We start from the raw sequence: 27,058 nt of genomic DNA, 5'->3' as shown, positions 1-27,058 counted from the left end.
GGAGGTGAAGCTGCCTCTCTACTCAGTGTTGGTAGGGTTACATCTGGAGTGCTGTGTCCAGTTTTGGGATCCCCAGTAGAATAGACACACGGAGCTCCTGAAGAGGGTGCACTGGAGGGCAACAAGAATGATGAGGGGACTGAAGCATCTATCTTACCAGAAAAGGCTGAGAGAGCTGCACCTGTTCAGCCTCGAGAAGAAATAAGACTGACCTTAAGCACCTAAAGGAATGGTGGGAAGAGGATGGAGCCAGGCTCTCCTCAGTGGTGCCATGCAATAGGACAAGAGCCAATGGGCAGAAACTGATGCAAAGTAAGTTCCACCTTAATACGAAAAATACCTTTCTTTCTTTGCGAGTGACCACGCACTGGAATAGACTGTGGAGTCCCCCTCACCGGAGATGAAATTCAAGAAGTGTCTGGATGCAATCCTGTGCGATATGCTCTAGAATGACCCACCCTGAGCACCTGAGCAGGAAGGTTGGAACACATGACCCTATGCGTTCCCTTCCAACCTGACCCATTCTGTCATGCTGTGAGTCACCCAGCCCTCCTGCGAGGCCCTGCCGCGCCCCGCCGGCGCACCGCGATTTCGGGAAAGCTCCCGCCGCTCCTGGCCGGGGCGGTCCCGCCGCTCCCGGCCGGCCGGCCGGAAGCTCCCGCCTCCCCGGGCGAAGGCCGTGGGGCCGCCGCAGGTGAGGCCGCCGGGGTGCCGCAGGTGTTGGGCGGCTGCTCCCGGGCCGGTGGGCGCTCTCCGCCCGGCTCGTCCTTCTCCGGCGCCGGCTGCCCTTGGGACCCCGCGGCGTTCCCTCCCGTCGGGTGAGCCGAGCGGGGCCGGGGAGCGCCCGGGGCCGGGCTGAGCGCCGGCCATGTCGCGGAGCTCGCAGGGCGGCCGGCCCGGCAGGTCCCCGCTGCCCCGCGGGGCCAGCCCCGGGTCCGCCGCCGCCCCGCCGCCGCCGCCCCCGCTGCCCCTGCAGCCCCCCTTCGGCCCCGGCGGGGTCAGCCCGGGCCCCAGCGGGGCGGCAGAGCTCAAGCCGGTTCGGCGGTTCATTCCTGACTCGTGGAAGAACTTCTTCAAAGGGAGACGCCACCCCGGCTCCAGCTGGGATAGCACGGCCTCCGACATCAGGTACATCTCGGACGGGATCGAATGCTCGCCGCCTGCCTCTCCCAGCCCGCTGCAGCCGGGAACCAAGGCGGTGCCTGGCTCCTACACGGACCCATTCGGGGGGTCGGGCGGCAGCTACAACTCTCGGAAAGAGGCCGAGGCCATGCTGCCCTCGGCAGACCCCTTGAGCTCGCTGGAGCGCCGCGCCGGCACTGGGCAGACGTACAGCGAGCGGGTGGAGGAGTACCACCAGCGGTACGCCTACATGAAGTCCTGGGCAGGGCTGCTCAGGATCCTCGGCGTGACCGAGCTGCTGCTGGGCGCCGCCGTCTTCGCCTGTGTCACCGCCTACGTGCACAAGGACAACGAGTGGTACAACATGTTCGGGTTCTCGCAGCCCTACGGATACGGGGCGGGCAGCGGCTATGGGGGATACTCCTACAGCGGGCCCAAAACGCCTTTCGTCCTGGTGGTGGCGGGAATGGCGTGGATCGTCACCATAGTGCTGCTCGTGCTGGGCATGTCCATGTACTACCGAACTATCCTCCTCGATTCCAACTGGTGGCCTCTGACCGAGTTTGGGATCAATGTGGCCTTGTTCTTCCTGTACATGTCGGCTGCCATAGTGTACGTGAACGATACCAACCGAGGTGGGCTCTGCTATTACCAATTGTTTAAGACGCCGATAAATGCGGCTTTTTGCCGTGTGGAGGGCGGTCAGACTGCAGCAATCATCTTCTTGTTTGTCACGGTGATCATCTATCTAATTAGTGCCGTGGTTTCCCTAAAGTTGTGGAGGCACGAAGGGGCCAGGAGGCGCAGGGAATTAATGGAACAGGAGGTAAGTCATTAGTTATCGTTTTCTGCCTACCTGTCTACCGGGTACCACATGATGGGGAGCAGCTGTAAGATCTTACCATGGCATAGAGAGAGTCGAATCAAGTGTCTTCTCTGCAGCAGATCTATAGCCCTGAGATTGATTTTAACCAGTCTTGCAGTATTAGAAACTGATAAATGAAAGGCATTTTTAAGACCTAAAGTCTTGGATACTTCTTTTATGTTTGTAATTCACCTTGGGTAAGAACCTGGCTCTGTTCCCTTGGTAATACTGGGCTCTCTTCCTGAGTCAGCTGATGAACTACTTCCTAGTGTGTATTTTCCAAACAAAGGAAGAAACGAACAATGTTCATCTGTTCAGCAGGGTTAGGTGGCTTAAAGCCACCTAGCATTTATTTGAAAACTTTGCATTTAGCACATCAAGTGTGCAAGTGTGAATGAGCCTAAGAATGTGAAATACTTTTACTTCATAAGCAAAACTCCAAGCAACTTCTTTATGCCTTTTCAGCTTTCCTTATAATAGTTATCAGCAAATATTAGCAGTTACAGCCTTGGCTAGATTTCGATGTCTCAAATTTCAGTCAGCCACATCTTTTGAATGTCAGATATTTTGCCCGACTACTGGCCTTGCGCACACTAGAAGCATTCAGTATTTGTCTGGTTAATGATAAACTGTAACAGTAGAGATTTAACACTCTTACCTAGACAGTTCAAGGTAATTTGTGTAAAACTTCCTTAATTTGAAAACATCACCAAAACATCACACTTGTGTGTTCTAGGCAATGAATTAGGCTCAGAGTGTTAGTGGGTTAACTTGGGCTGGAATGTGAAATAATAATAAAGGAGCTTGGGAAGTGGATGGAGTATTTCCTGCAAGCTGCTCCTTACAGCTGTGCTCTCAGAAATCCTGTTGTTCTGGGGTTTGGGTGGATGTTTTCCTTAAACAACAAGTCTTTAGTGAAAATAGAATAGAATTAATATATAATCCTTATGCTAAATTTCATTGTATCTAAATATTAGTGTAATTTTCTGTACAGTATGATTATGAAAATGTTTAAATTTTAGGAGTCTGTGCTTTTTGCATACTATTTTTGCTGAAAATAAAATTCAGTTATTTCTTTTTTTTTTTTTTTGATAGATGAAAACACAGTCCTCTTTTCCAGAAAAAAAGGTAGGCAATAGGAATTTATTTTTCTTTTTACTGTTAATTCTAAATGGTTATTCTTTTCCTTGTGACTATAATAATTTATTTATTTGTGTATTTGACCTCGAAGAGATTAGGTTTTGTTTTTTAAGTTCATTTGGACAGCAGCCTTCTGCCTAAAAGGCTCAAAAGGAGCTTGTAAAGAGCTTACTCCTAGTTAGGCTACGTTACAAAATCTATAAAACAATAAAATAGCAGATGTGATGGCTGCCTCTCCATGTGCTCTTACCCTTTTCCATGAGGGGACAAGTTCTGTAGTATTTATCACAGAGTTTGGTGGACATGACTAAAACAGCAGGTTGTCTGATGCATTACAGGTTTGAGACTCTTCTTCTTCTTGGCTGTGGGCTTAATTTGCAGGAGAACCAGCAGAAGCACAGTGTAGGTGCCCTGGGAGTTCAGTTTCTTCCTTGGTCTCTGAGACTGCTCCAAAGACCCCCTTGCCTGTTTTAAACCATCAGCAATGTTAGTGTTTCAACCACACAAAGTGCCATTGCATACATTGCAAAACTTGTATAGGGTTTCCAGAGAAATTATGATGTATTCATTTCAGTCTTAAATGTCTCCTGTTAGACATTGTGAATTTCCTACCACTGTTTTCTCTGTTGATGCAGTACTGGATCAGGATCCTTTTGTTTGTGTTCTAACAAGATTCCACATGCTTTTATTTCTAGATCAAGGGATGAATTGTGCAATAGGAAACAAGGAGAAAAGGGAACTTCAAAGAACTGAATGATTCCAGTTCATTCACAAATTAAATGAATACTGAAGGAAACCTCCTTACACTAGTTTTTTAAGACACGCAAACAAATCTTTCTGAACTTCCAGAAGTATTTATCTGTACTGCAGTTAAGACAAACTGAAGAAAAATACTGTGTGAGAAGTATTCCTGTAACTCATTAAACTGATTTTCTAATTACAATAAGAGCTGTAAGAAATATCTCTGATTTGCTTCTATTACATATATTGCTGCTCAATATATATATCTCTGTCTTAAAGTTGCATAGTTTGTGATTTATGTAAAACTGATTTCATTAAGAACGAATGATTTCTTTGATAAAACAGTATGAAGATGATGATGGACCAAGAGAAGAAGTCGGTTACAGACAGCTCAAATCACTGGAAAGAAAACCAGAGTTGCTTAATGGTCATATACCTGCAGGCCACATTCCTAAACCTATAGTGATGCCAGACTACTTAGCGTAAGTGACTTGATTTTGATGAGCCAACTTAGTGGAGGATACTTGAATAATGTTTTTCACTCTGCATTTCTTCTGTATACACTAGTGGTTTCTCTCCCATGCACGTGCTATGGGAACTCTTAATTGTGTGTTAACATTAAAATGTAGAGAGGATGGGGCTGCTATCAGTGGTAGAAGGCCGATAAACATAAATTAGGAGCCTTAATTAAAAAACCAAAACCCACACAAACCTCAAACATTGAAGCAGAATGTCAAAATCTAGCAAATACATTAACTGCCAAAGGAACAGAAGACCACTGTACAGATATTAGAGGAAAAAACTAAAATACAGGGAAAATTGCCTTTTTAGGGCCTGAAATTTGACTACTCTTACACTTTCTAGGTGCTGAATTTGTAATGTGTTCCCTTTTAAAGGGTAGGCCTTTCCAAATCTGATATAATAAATTAATTTTTATACTATTTTTCTGTGGGCACAAATAGAAACAAGGGAAGTTTCACCTGAATATTAGGAAAATATTTTTCTCTGTGAGGGTTTGCACAGGTTTCCCAGAGAGACTGAGTCTCTGTGCTTGGAGATACCAAAAGCTGTCTGGATACAGTCCTGGTCTAAGTGTTCCTGATTGTGCAGGAGGTCAGATCAGATTATTTCCAGACATTTCTTACAGCCTCAACTATACTGTGATTCCATGAATTCAGTGCAAATTTCAGCAGGTTATTAGATTAGCAAAAAATACAGAAATACACTGTCAAGATGAAGAGTCTAAATTTTGTTAGTAAGTTGTATCTCTAAAACCAATTCTTAGATTTTATTTTTTTTCTACAGGAAATACCCTGTAATTCAAACAAATGAAATGAGAGACCGGTACAAAGCGGTATTCAATGATCAGTTTGCTGAGTATAAAGAACTGTCTATGGAAGTTCATGCTGTATTGAAAAAATTTGATGAGCTGGATGCGTTGCTGAAACAGCTTCCACACCATCCTGAAAGCATATATGTAAGTACCTGTGAAATGGGTTCATGGAAAATCGTTGTGTTGGGTGGTATCAGGCAGTTTCTGACTGTCCTTAGCTAGGGTACAATGCTGTCTGACGCTGGCTGTGATCTGGTGTGAGAGGAAGTTTCCCCATAAGTTACATCATCTCTGGTCATTAATTAGGGATACGAAGTTCCAGTTAAGACATATACATGGTTTTCTGGGGATTTTTGTTTCTTTCTTTCACACTAGTAGCTTTTAAGTTCTCTTGAGTCACAGTTGATGTATTTTCATTGTTTCTCAAATATAAGATTTACATCTAAAATGTTATAACCACAAGGTATTGATCAAATGAGAATTTCATGAGTATTTTGTAGAATTTACATGAATATAGGGAGCCAAATCAAAGTTTAAAATTCTATGGTTTCTCATTAGGAACAGGAAAGGATATCAAAAGTTCTGCAAGAATACAAGAAGAAGAAAAACGTAAGTGTTTTTAGATTTACATTGCTGTTGAATCTAATGACTAGCAAAGAAAGTGTAAATAGCCGATACTTCTGACACTAGGCAGATTTCAGTATCTTAAGAGTACCTGTAGTGCTTTGTGTATTTTGTCTTCTAAAACTTTGGCAAAGTTAGGACACAACCCATACACTCACGCCAACAAGCATTTTTGAGGATAATGGTTCCAGTAGCCACATGTGGGAAAAAACCCCAAACCACAACCCAAGAGCTGAACGTTTTCATCTTCTGAGAATACGCTTCATCTCTTAGCATTCTGCATCCAGAATGTTAGTTCAGTTATATTCACTGACTGACACAGCCAATAGATAAAAACAGAAAGCATAGTCTTACCCTTGAAAAGAAGTTTTGTATTTTTTGAGGCATGGAATTTAGACACTCTCAAAAAGTAATTTTCAGTATAATCCAAGAGGTTTCTCTTTGTAATTTTTAAATGCAGGCAGCAAACATGTATCTGTGTTTCTGTTAAAAACATTGTGCATTACAAATACAATTTTTTTTTTCTCCATGGAATTCAGAGTTTGTGTCCATGTTAGTTAAACTTCATTGCTTTTTTGGGGGGGAAGGATTTATGGCATGTACAGTAAATACGTGTATAAAATCTAAATTATGTAGTAGGATGTCATTTATATTTGCAGATTTCTGTTTTAAAACAGCTCTATTTATTAACTAACTACAGCATATGAAGGCAGAACATTTTCTTCTGGCCTTTCATGAAGGAAGGGGAAACAGGAAATAAGAAAGGGCCAGGGAAAAAGACTGTGATTTTTTGAGAATATTTACATACTGTCCTTTTAGTCAAGAACATAATCGATAATAGACTTTTCTTGGAAAAGTCTGAAAGCCTAATATATTAATGTAAAGGTTTTTGGTTTTTTGGCAGGATCCTGCATTTCTGGAGAAAAAGAAGCGTTGTGAATATCTGAAGAATAAGCTTTCTCACATAAAGCAACGAATTCAGGACTATGATAAAGTTATGAATTGGAATGTAGAAACTTAGCAATGCCTTGACTTCATGGATACCATTTTCTGTTTTTAAAATCTATATACATATTTTAACCTATTTATTTACTCTTTGAACAGTACACATATGGGGATTACTTAATCACTGTCATATATTTGGATATTGTACATTCCTGATAGGTTTTGTATGCAGATCCAATTGTAATTGAAGTTGTAAGTTAAGAAACCGCTGCTAACATTCTGCTTTCCTTAGTGCAAATCCTGGCCTCTTAAATATGAATACTTTATTTGAAAATACTTCATTTGCAAACTTGCAAAACCAGAGAAAGCAGTTTCCAAATACCTTGTGGAAACTTTGCACAGAAATTCTGTTAACAATTTTGAATTTTCTTTATATGTGACATCTTAATGATACCAGAAAGAGCTGAGCTGTTCTTTCTGTGTGGGGCTTGATGCACTGCCTAATTGTATTGAATAATTTGGTCAGTTCAGAAGCTAGTTTAATAAGAATTTTTTGTATTTTTATTCCAAATGTTGTACATTATACCAGAAATCATCTTGAATTTTGCCCAATAAGAGAGGAAGAATAGCTTCTTATTTAAGCAGCTGGGGGAGGGGGACTTGGGTTTGGTTTTTTTGCTGCCCTCTTCAGAGATGATGCAACAAATGTGTACTTGGTCTTAAAGGAACAGAGGTACAGGATGAGACCTATTAATGTTCCATTAGTGTTGCTATAGGTAGGTGTGCTGTGCCTACCTTCTGCATCATGCTGTTAGGGGTACACATGTTTAAGGGCTTCACTCTTTGTCAGCAAGTAACAGGACTTTTTGTCTCTGCAGCAGCTGTTAGTGAACTTGGCATTCAGAGAGTAAGTACAGCACAGTACAAAATTAATTCTCATTCAAAGTATAAATAGTTAGGGTCCTCTTTAAGGCCAGGTAAAATGTATTAAAAGACATACTTTCCAGAGCATATTTGCATAAATTCTATATATATTTTTATATTTTCTTGGGGATATTATGCTGGGGATAGGTTTGTATGTGCAAGTATTTTCATAAGTGAGTAATTTTTCTCTGTGTATCCTTTTTCAAATCTTTATTTACTTTACTAACTTTTTTTATTTACTAAAATTGCTAGAAGCATTGATAGTTTTTGTACAGTTTTCTACAACTGCAATTTGTTCTGAAATATGTTTTTTAATATAAAAATACCCTACCAGAGTAGCCATATTACTCTATTGCTTATAAAGACATTTTTTTTGTAAAAGGTGCTCTGATTACAGTTACTGCAAATTTTTGTTAGTCATTTGGTTTCTTCTTTGAAGGAAAGTTTTTAACTTCAGCCTTAATTTAAAGGAACAACATCAGGAAAGCCATTTCAAGTTTAGTATGGTCATGGTTGTACTACCTGTGCTTTTCACTGCTGGAAATGCATTAACATACCTCACTCTGACTGTTGTAGCCCTTCTGGTTTTTGGCCCTTATCATTCACACTGCAATCCTGATGGCCAGGCACCCACCTTCGTATTTGTAAAATTGACATTCCAATTTTATCAGCCACTTAATTCCAAGAGCTTTAGTGGATGAGGTAAATAGCACAAGATGCCACGGGAATGCTGAGAGAATTTGAAAGTTTGGCACCTCTTCATTTCAAAGCCATCAGTCTCATCTACCTGGAAGGTGCCTCAGTATTTTCATCATTCTGAGAACAGGTGACAGCCAGTGCTGTGCCTTGTTCTCTCTCTCTTGTCAATGCCTTTCTCTCTGGTTCTGGTTTGTATTAATTTCAAAGGATAAACCGCTCTTCCTTGTAAAGGAGATGGGCCAATTTTTTATACTTGTGCTGAATACTTTTTAAATTGTACTTTGTAAGAGAAGTACTTGTCCAAATCTCCACAGTCTAAATAAATGACCTCTCACTGTACACCCAGGTTTCTCATTTTTTCTCATTGAGATTTCTGGGCATTGCATCAATAACAGAAGATTAGTTCAAGTTTGAGGATCAACTGGTGTTCATTAAGTGCTAAAAATAACAGAATTGATATTTTTTTTGGAAGATTGACAGTCTGCACACTTAATAAGTCTTCTTAATGTAGGACAGTGAGACCCAGCTCCAGGCTCCTTTTGACAGTGGTCTGAGTTTCAGACTTTGAAAAACTGGCTCCTGGTCCCTCAGACAGTGTCTGCATAGCCTGTGGAGAACCATCGTGTTGCTTCTTTCCTGCAAAGTTTCCAGCAAATGGGTTGGGAAAAGGGGACACCATACCTGTGTCTGGAGTGAGGAGATTAAGGGGCAACATCTGTATGTGGATTCTCATGTTTCCCAGCAAGATGCTGCAGGTGTGGCCAAGTAGATTTTCCAAATGCTGGGAAGAGAAGCTGGCAGAGAAATATTCTCTTCTGCCTGCCTTTTGGGTTCAATACAGCATTGATGTAGGGCACGACAGAAGTAAGCTACCATCCTAAGGTACACAGGCCATCCTAAGGCTGCAGCAACATGTTGCAACCATTACACTAAATTACTTGCTCATTCCTGTGTCTGTTACAGGCGTCAGGGCTGTAGCCCTTCTGGTGTGTACAATCCATGCTCTTGTTTTACTCTAACCTACCAATGGACAGCTGAAAAGGGTCTTGTCTACAATGCCACAGACGTGCTGGAGAAAACGTGTTAGTCTAAGATTAGTCTTAATGTTCATTTCAGAGAAATTGAGATTAATGAAATCAGAATTAATGGCTGGAAGCTGAAGCAACTTGAAGCAAGGCAGAAATTAGGAGGAAAGTGATGGGAGAATCCCTCAATCTGAGTTACCATAAGAACTATCAAGGAAAGTGGCCTCTTGTTATACATGAAGAATAGAAGGCATACTCCAGACAAAACTGAAGTTTTTAGATGATTATCGCCTCAATCTCTCTGCAGCCCCTCTAGGCTCAGCTCTGAATCTACACTTTCGCATGTATGTATAAACAGTGTGCTATGCAGTCTTAGCCATGTGACTGGGTTTTTGCAGAAAGTAGTTAACACATACATGAATCACCAAAGAAGACTGCCTTACATCAGTGGGCTTGCTTTTCATTACAGACTTCCTCAAACCCTGGGTGTATACAAGAAGTTTTATCCTTCAGTCTTCCTCTTAGAGAACGCTTGCCTGATCTACAAATCTTGGTCTACAGATCTACAAATCTTGATGCTCAAGATTCTTAGCTTTTCTACAAATATTATAGTTTCTAAACTGGTTTTGTGTTTCTTCTTATCTTTGTAAGCAGTTGGGTATCCTAGATCAAAATAATTGTGGCAAGATTGGCATACTTTTTATAAGCCATACATTTTTTTCAGGCCAGATAAAGCAGTGACTAACAAATGTACCCAGAGTTTTGTCTTGTGCAATAGCCTGACCAGCTTTCATGACAGCATATTGACTACAAATGCTCGTGGCAATGAAAAACCTAATTGCTTTGAAATTGCAAAATAAGGTATCCAGTACGTTATTTATTAATTTCAAAATCATGGTGGGATTTCAAGCACTTGTAAAATCAAGTTTTACAAAATTACTGTATATCCTGTGCTCCTGTCCAGCACTGAAATTCTTGGTCTTGAGAATAAAAATTACTCCTGTTTGAAAGAAGTCTCATTTCTCACTTCTTTTATTCAAACTGCTAGCTTATAAGACACTTCATTTCAGTGTTTTCCTTCTAAAGAAAAGGTGGTGCATGTTCTAATGGGAGTTGTTCAAGCTATTTCAGTTCCAAAAAGCAAATCCTGACTTTTCAAAGAATTCCTCTTTTCCGGTCTTCAGATTGCTTTCCTTCAAAAAAAAAAATTTTTTTTTTTTTTCCCAGGTATGGTTTAACTGAAAACGAATTAATTTTTTCTCTCTTTCCATTATAGTTACACATTGCTCCTGATAAATGCAATAAGCTGAAGGGTACTGAAGTGGTTAGTTTTGCCCCACTCTTGTTTCACGAATTGTTACTACTGTTTACATGTTTTCTTCCTCATGCATTGTCTCACTTGGATGCAGAGTGAGACTCCTTAGAAACGGATGTTCAGTAATTTTCCTGTAATTCAAGAGGTGAAGCCCAGTCTTGGCATACCTCCACTGTATCCGGTAGAGTTTTAATCGCTCGGCAGAGCAATCAGCATCCTCACTGTGATGATAATGAATGGAAACTCTTGGTGACATGAATACTCAGAATTATTTTAGGTAGACGGAAAACGTGATTATTTAACATCAAAACACCTGAAACTTCTTGCTTTTGCTGGATAGATGGTCGCCTTCATTAACTGGCGTATGAGCATAATCGTGTTAAAATACAGTGATTTTTCCAGGCTCCTGCGTTTATATATATTGATTACTGAAATATCTTCGGTTAATTACAGAAGTGCCACCGAGACCCAGACAGTGCCATGGCCTGGCGGGTGTGTCCGGAGGCACAAGCGAGTGGGCTCCTCACGGCCAAGCCACCACGGGCCCGAGCGATGTCTCCGTGAGGCGGCTTCCCTCCCTTCCCTCCATGAGGGGCCCGTCCTCTCCATGACCGCGCTTGGAGGATTTTGCTGATGTTGAGGAAAACAGAACGGAACCTTTCCGGAACGCTCGCTCCGCGGCCCGGGCGGCGGCCGGGGCGGTTTGGCGGCGCACCGAGGCGGAAGGGGGCGGGCGCCAACGTGTCCGGGACGGCAGGGCCTGGCGGCGGGCGCGGGGCGGACCTCCTCTCTGTGTCCTGCGGTTCTACTCAGCCTTCCTCGGCTCCTCTTAGCCCCCCGTGGCCCTTCTCACCCCCCTCAGTGTCCCTCGGCTCGTCTCAGACCCCTTCCACTCCCGTCTTCTTCCCGCAGTCCCCCTTGTCACCCCTGAACGCGCTCGTCGCGCCTGAGCTCCCCTGATACTCCCTGAGCTCCCCGCTTCTCCCCTGGTCACCCCGCAACCCCCTCAGCGCCCCCCAGCCGCCCTCAGCTCCCGCCGAGATGGATGATGAACCCGAGCGGACCAAGCGCTGGGAAGGAGGCTACGAAAGAACATGGTATGTTCTTTCCCCCTCACCTTTCTCTCCTTTCTGGCGAAAGAGGAGGAAAAATCTCCCCTGTGCCCACTTTTTTGCGTCTGTTTTGCCTAGGGAAATTCTTAAGGAAGACGAATCCGGGTCGTTGAAAGCAACCATCGAGGACATTCTCTTCAAAGCAAAGAGGAAAAGGTACTTGGTGCGGCCACGAGTCTGCTAATAGCACTGACTTGCTCAGTTATAAGGGCTTGATCATCCTGAAACTGGGTCATGTGGCATTAAGCCTTAATTAATTAACTAAGTATAAGGTATGCCTGCAGGATGTTTTTATGTAGTTTCTCCTTCAGAGGGGCAGGTGCATGCCAGAAAAAACGGTGAAAAATTAATTTTTATCTTTGAATGGTGAATGCATACAGGCTGTGTATCCCATGTGTATGCAAGCTACAGGTCTTGATCTGATGAAACAGTGCAGAGCACTGCAGTTGCAATCTGCACAGCCTAGAGAAATCTTCCATCAATTTTTTTTAATATACACATCAGAGAATCACAAGATAGTTTGGGTCAGAAGAGACTTTGAGGATCATCTCACTTCAACCTGCCATGAGCAGGGACGCCTTTCAGTGGACCAAATCGGTCAGAGCCCCATCCAATCTGGCCTTGAACTCTCCCAGGGGTGGGACATCCACATCTTCTGAGGGCAACCTGCTCCAGTACCTCACCACCCTCATGGTAAAAACATGTTTATCCCTAATCTAAATCGACCTTATTTTGGTTTAAAACATTGCCCCTTGCCCTGTCACAGCAGAATCTAGCTCCTGGTATCATGGCTACAGATTTCTGTTTCAAATTTCAGAAAAATTGCTAGAAAAAATCCCAAATTTTGCGTTATTTGAAGTTACGTTAGAACTTGATTTGTCAAATTTGGGTGAAATTTTACAACTTCATTAAACCTGATAGTAAGAAACAGCTCTTATTTCTTTTCTGAGAGTTGTGAAATCTGTGATTGAGCTGTGGAGTTTTTCAGCATGAGCAAATGTCTGCTGTTTGTTGCTTCTACGTTTTTGCCAGAAGTCCAGTATTAGATTTGTTCAGACTTTTATTTTAGGAGCCCTTCACTCATTTGAATTTGACTTAAATCCTTCTGTGTTTTGTTAGACTCTATGAACACCATGGACAAGTCCGGCTTGGAATGGTATGTTAATACCTTAACCCTCTTCTGTCCTTAGTCCAAAACTGCTGGGCTAGAGGCGGTATTCCAGGTGTGAAATATACTTCTGCTGGCCTAACTTCATACTAAAGCTGTACTTCTTAGCAAACCTTATGGTTTCCAGTGTTTTTCGTTATTTTTTTTAATCATTCTTTGTTTGTCGGCAGTGTGGATGCGAAGCATAGCTATTCAGGGTTGGAGGTCTGACACACAGGGTGTGTTTGGCAGCAGAAGTCACACCACGTGTGCTCGCTCTGTCCATTTCTCTTCATGTGAAAAATGGACATAATGGAAATGTGCTGTAAATAAACACATTGCTTTGTACAACACTGAACTCTTCAGATGAAGATGTGAATGTTCAAACTATGCATGTTTTGTAGCTTATCATGAGAGGAGAAAAGAACAGTGCGCAATTTTCAAGAGAGGGTTTCTTTTTGTTTTAAGAGAAAAGTTGAAGAATGCATTACTTTGCATTTTACATTAATTGCATCACTCAGTCTACTGAATTTTCCCTCTTTGAGGGAGGAAGTAATGTCTTTTTTAAGTAAATGGAATAATGAATTAATTTCAATATGTATTCTGTGAGTGATTTTCACATATGGTGAAAATGCAGATGCGTCATCTTTACGTGGTTGTTGATGGATCAAGAACAATGGAGGACCAAGACTTAAAACCGAACAGACTAACTTGCACTCTGAAGGTATTCCTGCACTTCCAAGTTTTTCTTACTGAGCCACCCTTTCTCTGTAAACTGGTTGCATTTTGCATTCCAAAAATTGCAGTCTCCTGTATGTGCATAGCCTCATCTCTCATCCCTGCATTTGTCTCCTTGCTTCTGTCGCTAGTCTGTCATTTTCCTGTTTTTTGAATAGTAAAATCCGTGTGTCATTATTTTGCCTTGCACATGTACTTCAGTGCAGTAAAAACACTTTATAAAGGCGTGTTATGGGAAGACACATTTGGAAACTGGAAATTAAGTGTTGCCCATAGTAAGGGGACGACATGTTTTCGTTTACGTATCTAGAATTGGTTTATATTTTTTTCTTACAGCTGGGTTTTTTAATGAATTTTTATTTGAAAGGATGCTAGATGAGAGTTGAACTGGATTGCTGTTTCAGATTGTGGAGGACTTGAACTGTGTACATCGTGTTCTGTATGGCCTTCTCCAACAATACTAAAACATGAAATCCTGGGTTTTGTTGGATTTGTAAAGATTAGTGCTTTTTGATATATTGAAAATCTTCATTTGAACCAGCAGGAATCTAGAACTTCAACATAGGACATGAATAAAATAACGGGGGGTGTAGTTTCTGAAATCTGCATTTCATTAGCTACATGGGATGAAGGGGGAGAGATAGAGTGAAAGAAGAATGGAAAGCAAAGGCTCATTCCCCCTTTTTATGTTACCCAACTACTTTGTTTTGCTTTTTAGTTATACTAGATGTTTTGTATCTACATAGTGCATGTCTAATAAAAGTATAATTAGTTTTTAACTGTCTTAACTTTCCTTTATAGTTACTGGAATATTTTGTTGAGGAGTACTTTGACCAGAATCCTATTAGTCAGGTATGTACAACCATGCAAGAAACAAATAGCAGAAAACTATTTTAAAAGATAGTTTTGGCTGTAATACTACCCAGTAAACTGTTTTCAGTTTATGTGTACCTTCCCATCCTTTATTCATCAGTCTAGAGATATTCTTGTTTCTGCCTGTTTCTGCCAGGCATTTAGAATTTTAGATTTCTTTTTGTCCCTTTTGGCAGTAGTAATGAAAATACAGGAGTGTTTGTAAAATTATGCATCATGTTGTGCTGTTATTGTTACACTTGAAGTAAAACTTGCATGGTTAAATAATTCTGGTCCATAAAGACATAAAAAAATTATAGTAAAATTCTAAATAAACTCATTGTAAAACTTTCAAAGAACAGTTTTGTCTCTTTTTTAGATTGGCTTAATTGTAACCAAGAGTAAAAGAGCGGAAAAAATGACAGAACTGTCAGGTAGGGAAGTAATATTCTTTTCTTTAATTGCAGATGTTTTTATCCTTTTCATTGGTATTGTAAATTCTGCCTGATACACTGCTAAAAATGAAGTTACGTTGTCATAATTAACTTTAATTCAAAAGATAAATTATTGCAAGTTGTCTGAAACCATAATCTGTGCTTTTATTTGCTTTGATCCAGAATTGTGTCATTGTGTGCTTGTTTGTGATCAAGTCTTGATCAGAACGTAACTCAGATATGTTCTGTTTCCCCTATGGTTAATTTTCTACCCTGTTTGTTAGTTTTGTATGTTACAACATCTGTGTTTTTTGTGAGATCTGATCAGATGTTAAGTCAAGCTTTGTTTGGTTCCTGCCTGCAGTTACACCAGTCTCTTTGGCTTCAGCAGGTTTCATTGAGGAAATTGAGGATCAGTCAATCTTTGAACCATACTTTGAGGATAACAGAGGAAACAAAATTCATTTCCTGTTTGTGAGAGACATCACACTCATGTTGAGTGCTAATGATACCCAGCAGTGATTTTATTCTTTTTGGCTTCTAAACTTTCTAGCATTTGAGTGCCTATAGAGTAAAAGTCTGTCTTACTGTTTCCTGCATTCTGATGTAATGAAGTACACTTCATTACAAGTACACTTCATTACATACACTTCATTACAGTTTAAATATTTTTGTTCTTCAACTTGTTGTATCAGTTAAATTGATTGCATTTTTTTTCATTTACAGGAAACTCAAAAAAGCACGTAACTGCTCTGAAGAAAGCAGTGGATATGAACTGCAGTGGAGAGCCTTCTCTATATAATTCTCTAAATTTGGCCATGCAGACTTTAAAGTTAGTATGTACATGGAGGTTTTTTGCTTTCTTTGTAATTGTAATTTTTCTCAGTAGCATCTTGCATCATGCTGACATGGGTCTTTAAAAGGTGACTTTATCTCCTCTTACAATACAAATCATTAAGTTAAATATTCTAGTACTACAGAAGTTTATTTTCTACCACTACTGCTTGTATTTAGGGGTGTGTTTCTTATAGAAATGAAATTTGAAAACCAAGTTGATGATGATATTTAGATATTGTGATGAAAGACATTGCAATTCTTTTTTACTGAAGGGCTGAGGTATGAGAGAGGACAGACTTAGGAGTTAATAATGCAAGAGAACAGGAAAAGAAACAGCGTTGTGTCACAATAATCTCGTGAGAGTTTTGGCATTGTTTAGAAAGATCAGTTTTCAGGTAGGATAGATTCAGAACACTTGTTCGCTGTGTGAGGTATTAAGATGTATCCCAGTATGTGGAATTACAGCTAAAAGCACTGAACAAAGCTAATAGTCAGTGTCATGAAAAGCTATTTAATTACTAAAGGAGGGAGAGAGTTTTCAGCTAAGAACTAGAATTAATTAAAAGTAATGGATTTATGCTTAAAAACTGATTAGCGTTTTTTAAGAAGTCAGGAAGACTCATTACAGTGTGCTAGTTTGAAGATGAATTTTACCTGTGAGTAGTATGGCTAAGGTACAAAGGATTCATTACAGCAAATAATCAGGTAACAACTACACAATTAAATACTGTATTTTAGATATTGCAAAAGTTTGTCTTTCAGAAAGTGAAAATCTGGTGCTCAGAAAAGTATATTATCACAGCTTGTACAGGATTTCATATGTCATCTTTTGACTTCAATACATTAAGGTTCTTGGAGATGTTATCATAGAAATAGCTTAGTGTGCAGACATAAACTGACTGTGTGCTTTCCTTAGGCACATGCCAGGACATACAAGCCGAGAGGTTCTGGTAGTCCTCAGCAGTCTGACGACATGTGATCCTGCCAACATCTATGATCTAATTAAGGTACCGAACTGAAGTTTGACTACTGCATTGACTACCACATCCAAGCTACTGGAGGAAAAACAGGCAGTTGCAGCATCATCACCAACTAATTTTCATTTAAGACTTGAAACCTTTTTACTGTTTCTTGTTATGCACATAAATTTGAGTATGCTTTTTTTTTTCTCTATTTTAAGTGTTTAAAAGCAGTAAAGATCAGAGTGTCTGTCATCGGCTTAAGTGCTGAAGTTCGAGTCTGTACAGTACTTGCCCGAGAAACTGGTGGTACGTATCTGAAGTTCAGTAGTTATATTATTCACACAAGTTTAAAATCAAAATTAAGTAGTTTGTTATATATTTATTACTGCATTTTGATATTTTAAAGGATATTTTCCATTGTGCTGGCAGAAAATTAAAGAGTTGCCCAAATCTAAGTGAAATCATTATCAGCTGGTAGCTGCAGCTCTAGAGAGAAGAAATACATCTATTTTTCAAACCTTGTGTTCCAAATATAAAGCTGTGTGAAGTGGAACTTCATCAGTTTAACATGTTAATATGCATTGCTACAGTGGTAACTCGTACATTATCATTGCTGCAGTGTAATGTTGGAGAAAAAGCTCTGTGCCTTCATATCTAATTTAACATTCTCTTATTACCAGTTTTAAAACATTTAACTGTACATTTACTGTAGCCTACCTAACAGGGCTGCTTTTTAGGAGCAGGCTTGGATAGATTGTGTTTTCTTCCTAAGTTGTTTTCTGTCATGTGGAATATATGTTTTTATTCTTTTTTGCTCATAACCTGACAGTAAGGCATTTCTTTGTTTGTGACAGGAACTTACCACGTTATTTTAGATGAAGGTCATTATAAGGAACTGCTGATGCACCATGTTAGTCCTCCACCTGCCAGTTCAACTTCTGAGTGCTCCCTTATTCGAATGGGTAGGATATGGTTTTGTCAAACTTGTAGCACGAGATTTGCTTAATCTTTTTCTTTATTTGCCTCTCCTGTTAAGGTTAAGGTGTGTTAAGGTTATACAAATAGTAAGAGGCACAATAAAGATATTGTGCAATTTTTTTTTTGTTTTAACTTTTATTTTGCTAGATAAGTATCAATTTTCTTGACGTTATTCCTGCAAAGTTGTCAGCTTTTAAATAAAGCTTATAAAGTAAGACAAATTACTGAACAGAATTTGGGAATAACAAATTGGAATGATATTGAGGGCACAGTAGTTGTTATTAATTTAATACTTCGAAATGAAGGATGAAAAACTATTTTATTTCTCCCTCTACTTTTTTTTTCCTGCAGAAGGCAACTGTTACAGCTATTAATTGACTTGAGAGCTGTAGGTAGTACGTGTTTATTAGCAGCTTCTGGAGTGTTCTTTCAACAAGTAGATTAGGTATCTTTTCTTTTCCTGTTGTGTTTCTCAATAAATTTAAGCTTGGAGTTAAACCAGAATAGGAACTCTAATTCTACAAAGTAGATCATCAGTAGATCAAGAGTTCTTACTATCATCCACCCTTTACATAGATAAGAATGTATGTATTTTTATGTCTAGGTATAGATAATGAAAAGGTTTACTTCTTGTAGGTAGAGCCTGAGCAACAGTTGGAAAAACCACCTGTCATGAACTGTAAAAACTGCAAAAAATAAATTATAAAAAGAATGATATCAGTCTCCAAAAAGTCCTGTAGTCTCATCTGTCATACACTGGACTTGGAAGGTGTATATAGGCTGGATGGGTGCATATAAAAATATTTCCCCCTTAATTAGAAACAATTGTTTAAGTGAGCATTTGTATGCTGCTCATTCTGCTTTCCTGCCATTTCACATATTTTTGTTTTTAACTGTTCTTCAAAAATGGGGTTCCAGTGCACTTTGGTTAACACCAAGTCTATGACAAAGACATTTTTTCAGTTGGGGGAAGTAAAATCAGGGAGGTGCGGATGTAGCTAGAGACCTTTGGGAAGAATTTGATACCTAGCAAGAGAGTATCAGTTCTCCTGTAGTAACAAATGGGAAAGAGATAAGCTTGAATGTCTAGAATAATCTTTGATCTTCATTGAAGTAAGAAACTGACACATGTTTAAAATTGTTACTAAGGGATGTTTTTCTTTTCAGGTTTTCCTCAGCATACTATTGCTTCTCTATCTGATCAAGATGCCAAGCCCTCCTTTAGCATGGCGTAAGTAGCATTGATTTGAATTCAATGAGCTGTTAAGAATTCAGTATTAATTAGTCAGAAAATCTGCTCGACAGTGAAAAGTGTTGCAGAATAATATGAAAAAAAGAGCAAGCCATATCTTGTGACTTTTCAGTAGACATTTTTTTTCCATTGGTAGCTCCAGTGTGTGATCATAGTTGCTGCTGTTAAATATGTGTTTTAAAATTTGCACTTGATTTTTAAGGTAGTAAATGATATTTAGTTCTGTTACACAGTGATTGGGACACACAGGTGCTAAAAGGTATTTAAGTAATTACTTGCAGTTCTTGATTTAATTATTACTTTAATTATGAAAGATAATTATGAGGACCAATTAATTATTAATTTAATTATTACTTTAATTATGAAAGATAATTATGACGACTTTATTTTATCTGAATAAAGTACTTCTTGTGTATTTCTTAGCATGACTTTAAAGGGAAGTTTAAAATAGAGGCCTCATTTGATGACTGTACCAGTGCACTTCTCAATGAAAAGAGTCACTGTTTTCCAGGGTGATAGGGGAGTCTGAATTTCAGGATGGAATGATGTCTAACAGCTTGTGCTATTTGAAAGAATAAGTACGATGTGAATCTTATATATGTAATATAGAATATTTTTGTGTCTAAAAAGAAACAAGCATGCAGTTATTGTTCATATCTTTATTTTTAAAGACTGACTCCTTTATAGGAAAATATTTGGTCTTTGGTTCCTCTGGGAAAATGTGGCCACTGATGTGTCACCGTATCAATTGTTTTCTGACACTTAGACATTAAGCCATTATATGCAATCTAGTGAAACTTAAAATTATTTGATGTGAAAACATTATTTGTAATTACATAGTAGTGTGGTATTATTTCTTAAGTACTGAATTGTTTCTTTCAACTGTAGGCAATTGGAAAATAACAGTGACCCAGGTCTTACACTGGGTGGATATTTTTGTCCTCAATGCAGAGCCAAATACTGTGAGCTTCCTGTGGAATGCAAAATCTGTGGTAAGTAGCAAGAAAAGGTGAGCAGGTGAAGTGAGCAGTTGTTCATGGTAAGAGATTTAAGGGGTAGAAAAATTCAGCTATACTTCGTAATTAAAAGTCAGCTCTGCTTTAGGAGTCCTGCATTTCTGTGACCTGGGATGTCACCTTTGTACAAGAGTCTCTCAGGATTTGACCTATAACAGTAAAGCTGTATCATATTCCTTGGTATAAGGAATATACCTAGGGCTAAGTGAGGAAGAGGGGTGATGCACATGGGAATGGTAACTTCTCAAGAATCCTTATTTAACTAAGCACACCCATATTTCAGAGTCCTCAGTGCAAGGGCATGAAAGAGTGCTTCGGAGTAGAAGGACAGAAGTATTCTCACCTCCAGGAGTGTGTGGATGAATGATTCCAAGTTGAACCCAAGGGCTTCGTACTGACACATGACAGGCTGTAGAGTTGTAAACAGAAGTCCTTTAGTCTTGCAAATGGTAATGGACTGTGCAACCAATGATTCCTCCCTCCATTGCTATAAGGGTGGGAGGGAGGATTAGCATGGTTTATAATGTTACTATTGTGAGGAGGTGCTGTTCTCCTAGCTCCTACAGGCACATGACTACAACACCATAGGTATTACCAGGATGCATGTATTTGGCAAGAGGATGAAATAATTATAGTTTTGGATCACTTTATCCCAGTTTAATTTCAAGTTTTTCCCACCAGCGTAAGTTTTGTTCTAGCAGGGGAATAGTGTAACTGGAGAAATCCTGTGTCTCTGCAATGGATTCTCGGCAGCTGCAGTGAACAGCAGAACAGTTTGGACATTTACACTACATGTGACTGAGTGATGGAGACATTTGTGCCAGCCCATGCCCCAGCTAACTTGTTCTCATGGTATAATCCCAGCTGGTGACTCAGCCCCCGACACCCACACACTCCCCGCTGGTGAGATGGGGGAGAGAATCAGAAGAGTAAAAGTGGGAAAACTCACGGGTTGCATTAAAGGCAATTGAGTAGTTACAGCAAAAGCTGTGTATGTGAGCCAAGCAACACAAGTAATTCATTCACCACTTCCCCTCAGCAGAATCTCCAGGAAAGCAGGACTCCATCATGGGTAACAGTTGCTTGAGAAAGTAAATGCCATCACCCTGAACATTCTCCCCTTTCCACCTTCGCCCAGCTTTATAAACTGAGACACGTTGTATGGCTTGGAACAAAGGGATATCCCTTTGTTCTTTCGGTGTAACTCTCTTGTTCTCTTGACTGCATCCTGACTGTATCCCTTCCCAATGCCTTGTGCAGCACTGAGCCTACTCACTGGGGGAGTAAGAAACAGAAAGGGCCTTGATTGTGTGTAAGCACTGCTCAGCAGTAAAGAAAACATTTCTGCCTTATCAACCCTGTTTCCAGCATAGATCCAAACACAGACACATGATAGTGTGGCAAAAATTAACTCTTTTAAAACCAGCAGACCTGTGTTAGCTAATACGGGGCTATGGCATGGTTTTGGCAGTAGTATAGCAGGCTGTAGTAGAACTTTGTTATAGCGCATGATTTTAACTGGTGGTGTGATACAGCAGAACCATCATTGCCAAAAGGAGCTTCCTAACTTCACCACTGTGTGTTGTAAATGTATTTCTAAAGGCTGAGTTAAACCTTTTCAGTAGAAATTTGAGCAATTTTCTTGTTCTTTGTATTTAAAACTGGACTGGATTACTGGTTTGGCTAATGGAACAAGTAATTTTACTTTTTAAAATTCTTAGAAGCTATTATCCACGGAGAATGAGATTTTTTACTTTATTTGATACAGAAAAGCTTTTCAGTAAAACCTCCCTTGTAACAATTTTGGTGTCTCTTTATTTGCAGGTCTTACATTAGTGTCTGCACCTCACCTGGCTCGGTCTTACCATCACTTGTTTCCTTTAGATGCCTTTCAGGAAGTTCCACTGGAAGAATACAAGGGGGAACGGTATGCAAAGCTTATTTGTGATAATGAGTGTACTGTAACGTTTTTGTAACACCAAAAAGAATAGCTGGCAACAGCTTCTTTGCTGCTGGGGATCCTGAGTGTTTGGGTGGTGTGGGGCACCTCTGTCATTAAGAAATACTTGTCGTTTCCATGATCTGTGAGTTCAGTTGAATAGCTGAAATAATTGCCAGAAATTGTTACTATGGATGAGATCTATTTTTAAACACTGATTTACACAGTCCTGGCTCTTCTTTTCAGTTAAAATATACAAATTTGCTTTTAGGTATTGTCAAGGCTGCCAGGGAGAAATAAAAGATCAAAATGTAAGTATGTCGAGTGGCACTGTAATTTGTATTGAGAAGTGTGAGAAATAGAGATGGTCCTTTAACATTAGGTTCTAAAGACCATAAAAATACTTGTGAAAGTTATGTCAAGGTTAACTAGAGTTCTGTGTTAAACAGTCACACTTTCTAGACTGCAGAGTGGCTGGGTCCCGGGGGCCTGTCTGACCCCAGTTTCTATCGGCAACAAGCCCAGACAGGCGTCCTGGGGGAGAGCCAGAGTCCGGGGTTTCCAGACAGTCTCCAGCCACGGGTAACCTTAGGAGCATGGAAAAAAGGCTTAAGGTGACCAGCTCTTTTAGAAGTGATTTCTGCTCTATGATGAGCTCTGTTCAGCCTAGCCAGCTCCGTTCAGGGGTTAGTCCAGCCGACGCAGACAAGAGATAGGAAGATCATATGGCATTCCCCAGAAAGTCTTTAGTGCAGGCTTCAGCGAAGGGGGCCAGTGATGGTCTAACCCCTGAACTGGGCAAAAGCTGGGGTTTTGATAGGGAAGGGGAGAATTGGGAAAGGGACCAATGGTCTGAGTCCGGGATAAGATGATCATTAGTTAACAGGGAGATAACATGAGGTCCTAAAGCAGGAAGGGGTCAATAGCTTAGTCACAGCGGTTTTGTCTTCTGTTAGGGGGCTGATCTCCAGGGAGGATGCCTGTCAGAGGATTGGGGCTACTCCACAGAAGTGTGGGAAGGGATTTTCTGGGGAGCTGCATAAAAAAGCTTCCACTGTCAGCCACTGGAAGCATTTACAGTGACCTGAGCTCATGCCTGTGGATATACTTGCTATCAGAAGCTTTAATTCAATTGAATTTCTTTGATGCTAGCAGTATAGCATTTTTACATTCTCTTGATGACATAACTGTTGTCTTACTGTAGTGCGATGATGATGATAATTTTTGCTAATTTGACTTGTCTTTCTATCTTTCCCACACAGGTGTACATATGCAAAGTGTGTCAGAATGCATTTTGTGTGGAATGCGATCTGTTTGTTCATGATTCACTGCACTGCTGTCCTGGCTGTATTCATGAGCACCCTGCTCCTGTATCTGTATGATCTCATATATTTTTAAAAATTGATCTGTCTGTCATTCTTGCATAAATCCAGTTGTTTTATTCAGCCATCACTTTAACTGAGGCATCTCTGAAGAAGATTACAGAGGGATAAACAGTGGCATAGATGCAAACTTAAATGTTTCAATGATTTTATTACTGTTAATATGTACTTGAATTATCTGTATCTGTGTTTTGTTCTTGTCTAAAGAACTATGGCTTTTCCCAGCTGTTACTATAATAATGTATATATTTGTAAATGTGAAAGTGATAAAACTGTTTTTTATGATAATGTGATGATTCATCTTGGTTTCATTACTTGTTCAAAAAGAGGCCATGAAAATATATTTTACACATTTACATTTGGTTTTGGTGGATGGTGGATTTCAAAATATTCTTTTGCAAGAATTTAACAAAGGTGATTTGAGCAATTAATTGTAGACATTTCATGTATTAATTTCAAGTATTACGAGTATTCACCTTGGTGTTTGGTAAGGCAGCTTAAATACAGGTGTTATGAATGTGCTGAAAACACATTTTAGGTTTTAATGGTGCAACTCAAAGCTAACTGAATTCTGTTACTCCTGTGTCTGCAGCTGTCTGGTTTTGTCAAGTTTCAATTTCTTGTAGGAGGGTGAGATTGCTGAAAGGCAATGAACTTGCAAAAGGGCAAGACCTGAGTTAATACAAACTATTGTTTGATGGACTCAGTATTGAATACAAAAAGAGCTGCTGTTTGGTTCTGAGGCTACACTGACTTGACAGAACCGCACATCAGCTTTTCTAAACCTCTAAAGCAGCAAGACAGGTGGGTGCAGGAGGGGAAGTGTTCCTCCTTACCTGAACCTTGAAGAACAGAAATTGACACAAGTGCAAGACTGACATTTTGCAGTGTTTGCTCAAAGTGTGTTTGCAGCTTGACCCTGTGAGAATTGTAATGTGCTACACCTCAGTAAAAGGAGGTTACAGGTGCGGTGTCTGAAGCAATACATCATAATTTTCTAGGTTTTCTAGTCACCCTGTGATGATTGTAAATACATCAGTGACTGAGTTGCTCTGGGTGTATGTGACTTAATTTTTGCGCTTTGTTTTTTGTCAGATTAGAAATGGCAATATAACAGCTGAATTATTACGGAAAGAGAGGTGATTATGAATGTTATCTAAAAGATGTGCATAATATAATTTAGTAGTCTTTTTTTCCAAAAGAATGTAAAAAAAATCCTGTAGCACAAATAACTATTAAATACATGAGCTGATTTTTTTTGCTTTGCATTGATTCCCACAGGTAGTCTTTGATTTTCTCAAGTTTGTCAAATACCTGGAGACAGAATTCCAGGGAGTCCATGAACAGCTGCAGAAGAGTTAAAACCCTATGTAAGAAATGAGTGTGATAAAGCCCTTTTTGTCCTATACATCTCATTCATGGTCTTTGACAGAAATGGCAACTGCTGCTTTTTTCCTCACACTCTTGTTCAGTCCAGTGTTTTTGCTGTGGGTTAGATTTATTTACCATGATGGTTAGATGTACCCCATGCAAACAGTACAAGAAATTCTCTCCTCCTTCTGAATTTGTCCTGGGCAAAGCTGTGGGTAATATTTCAAAATATGACATCTGTGTTCAGAAGTTGAGGAACCCAGCAGAGACACTCAGAGGTAGTGTGCAGGATGCAGCCCTTTGATAGATGGCTGTTGTGTGCCAGAGGAACAAACTCTTATTTACTTGCCAGAGGTATGTTTTTCTTTACAGGTAATTGAAAACAAAGCTGGGGGGGATTGTTGGTTTGATTTATAGAATGGCACAGGTCTGCTCAGCACTTGAATAAATATACATTTTATTTTCATGCATTGTTTGGCAATGCACTGTATTCTCCATAAATGCTGTCATCATGATTAAGAATACAGGCAACTCACTCAATCCTCAGGCAAGAACTGTTGTATTATTTTATCATTCTTGCTGTGTTCCCTGCACCTTTTGTTCTAATACAGTATTTTTTTGAGTTGAGGGGACTTTCTTCAAATGCATTGTAAAATATGTGGATCAACTGTGTGTTTTTACAGTGACATAATTTTATTTTTTCTTATTAGTCTGTAACAGATGCCAAGCTTACAGATACATCTCTTCATCTACCCCAGAAGTGCAGGCAGCTCTTAAAAAATTGGCCATAATTGCTTTGATTTGGGATCTACCTTCTGCTATATGCCCTCTTCTCTTCTGATTTAGACAAAGGGAATCTCCCTGCATTCGTCTGCAGTAGACATTAATAAAATTATTCTAAAAAGTGTCACTTCAAATCCTCTGCAATTGTATTGTCCCTTTGGCAAGGTTCCTTTACAGCTTGGTTAGCAGATGGTGCTGCCAGTTCTCTTCACTGGCTTTTTGTTCCTGCTGGAGGGTTTAAATTAGTTGACCTATTCTCAGACATTTAATTTCATTTCTCAGCCCCAGGCTGTCTGATTTTATTTTACCCACTTCTTTTCCCAGAGGTTTTGAGCCTTTTGTTTTCTTTGTTAAAAAAGCTTCAGTTTTTTGAATGATGTTTTCTGTCATGGGCAGAATGGGAGCTTCAGACAAAGTTTATCAGGGAGACCCTTCCACTGAGAAGTGAAGTGCAGAAAGGACCTGCTAACCTTCTAAACTACTGAGAAAGGAGTTCAGATGGATCTACTCTCAGACCCAGATTTTGTTTTGCTTTCCTGTAAGCCCAAGATGCTGGCAATCCAGTTCTGTCCCTGCTTTGGAGAATGTGATAGCAGGCCAATGCTTTCCTAACTAATCAAGTATCTTTGATTGCAAAGGTAATCCCACCTTGAGCATCTTTGAGAATAGAGGAGTCTGACCAGACTCTTGAAAATCTTGGCTTGAAGAAGCCCATGTTGAAACCTCTGCTATTCCTAAAGCCAGGTGTTTTACATAAGCTTGAACCAAGATGGTTAGGTATATAAACACAGGACAAGTAAAAGATACACATTCCAATGCAGGTGGAGCGGAGATTCAGTAATGTCCTGGTGCCTAGCTAAAATCTTGTCATGGCTTTCCATTAGGAGAGTAATGCAGCTGAAAAATGAGAATGGCTTTTGCAAAAGTTGTGACAAGGAGATTAAAATTAAATTGCCTTAGACTTGTCTGAGGTTAAAGCCAGAACGAAGAGTGGCAAGGAGGATATGTTTTTAGGAAGGAAAAAGCATTTATCTGGACACTTATTTGTCTGGTGTTACTAGAAGAACATTGAATCAGGTCTCCAAAGCAGTTGTGATGAAGGGTGTGTGTTCATGTCCTTCTGAGGTGGATGAGCCAAATGAGATGCATGGCTGTCCTCAACTAGAATCAAGTGTTCAGCACCTCTGAAAGCCAAACACTGTCCTGCAAAAAAACAGGTGTATAGAGAACAGGGGAAAGTTGAAACGGATTTCATTTTGAGAAGGGAATTTTATTTCCTCCCTGTCCCCCCTTCATTTCCCTTCCCTTCCTGTGGGTCCCTTGAGTTTGTCAATGGAAAATTCCTTGTATCTCTGGAGTGCTCATGAGACCTCTTACACCCTCTATGGAGATGTAGTTTGCCTTTTCTGTTGATGACCTTTATAAGCTATTGAGTTACAGAATGAACAACAACAGCAGAGCCAAACCTGAGAAAGGAAAGCAGATAGTAACCTATTGCCCATAATCTAAATTTTAATGGATT

The 27,058-nt window shown here is 39.9% G+C and overlaps 2 protein-coding genes across 2 annotated transcripts; both read left to right on the top strand.

Moving 5' to 3' along the window:
* Positions 1–739: 739 nt before the first annotated feature.
* MARVELD2 (MARVEL domain containing 2) lies at positions 740–10,422 on the top strand. The gene is made up of 6 exons (XM_058865056.1): positions 740–1,948; positions 3,083–3,115; positions 4,214–4,350; positions 5,174–5,345; positions 5,760–5,810; positions 6,730–10,422. The coding sequence occupies exons 1-6, from the start codon at positions 869–871 to the stop codon at positions 6,844–6,846; spliced, it is 1,590 nt and encodes a 529-aa protein (XP_058721039.1). The 5' UTR covers positions 740–868; the 3' UTR covers positions 6,847–10,422.
* Positions 10,423–11,466: 1,044 nt separating this feature from the next.
* On the top strand, positions 11,467–25,710 carry GTF2H2 (general transcription factor IIH subunit 2). Its single transcript, XM_058865055.1, has 15 exons — positions 11,467–11,830; positions 11,924–12,001; positions 12,965–13,001; positions 13,630–13,716; positions 14,532–14,582; positions 14,962–15,016; positions 15,743–15,848; positions 16,770–16,860; positions 17,034–17,121; positions 17,670–17,777; positions 18,961–19,024; positions 19,934–20,037; positions 21,886–21,988; positions 22,272–22,311; positions 23,263–25,710. The coding sequence occupies exons 1-15, from the start codon at positions 11,775–11,777 to the stop codon at positions 23,380–23,382; spliced, it is 1,188 nt and encodes a 395-aa protein (XP_058721038.1). The 5' UTR covers positions 11,467–11,774; the 3' UTR covers positions 23,383–25,710.
* The last annotated feature ends 1,348 nt before the right edge of the window (positions 25,711–27,058 follow it).

The sequence above is a fragment of the Poecile atricapillus genome, chromosome Z, assembly GCF_030490865.1.
Source record: "Poecile atricapillus isolate bPoeAtr1 chromosome Z, bPoeAtr1.hap1, whole genome shotgun sequence".
Taxonomy (NCBI): Eukaryota; Metazoa; Chordata; class Aves; order Passeriformes; family Paridae; genus Poecile; species Poecile atricapillus.
The sequence above is the reverse complement of the archived record's forward strand: the minus strand, read 5'-3'. Positions and strand labels throughout refer to the sequence as shown.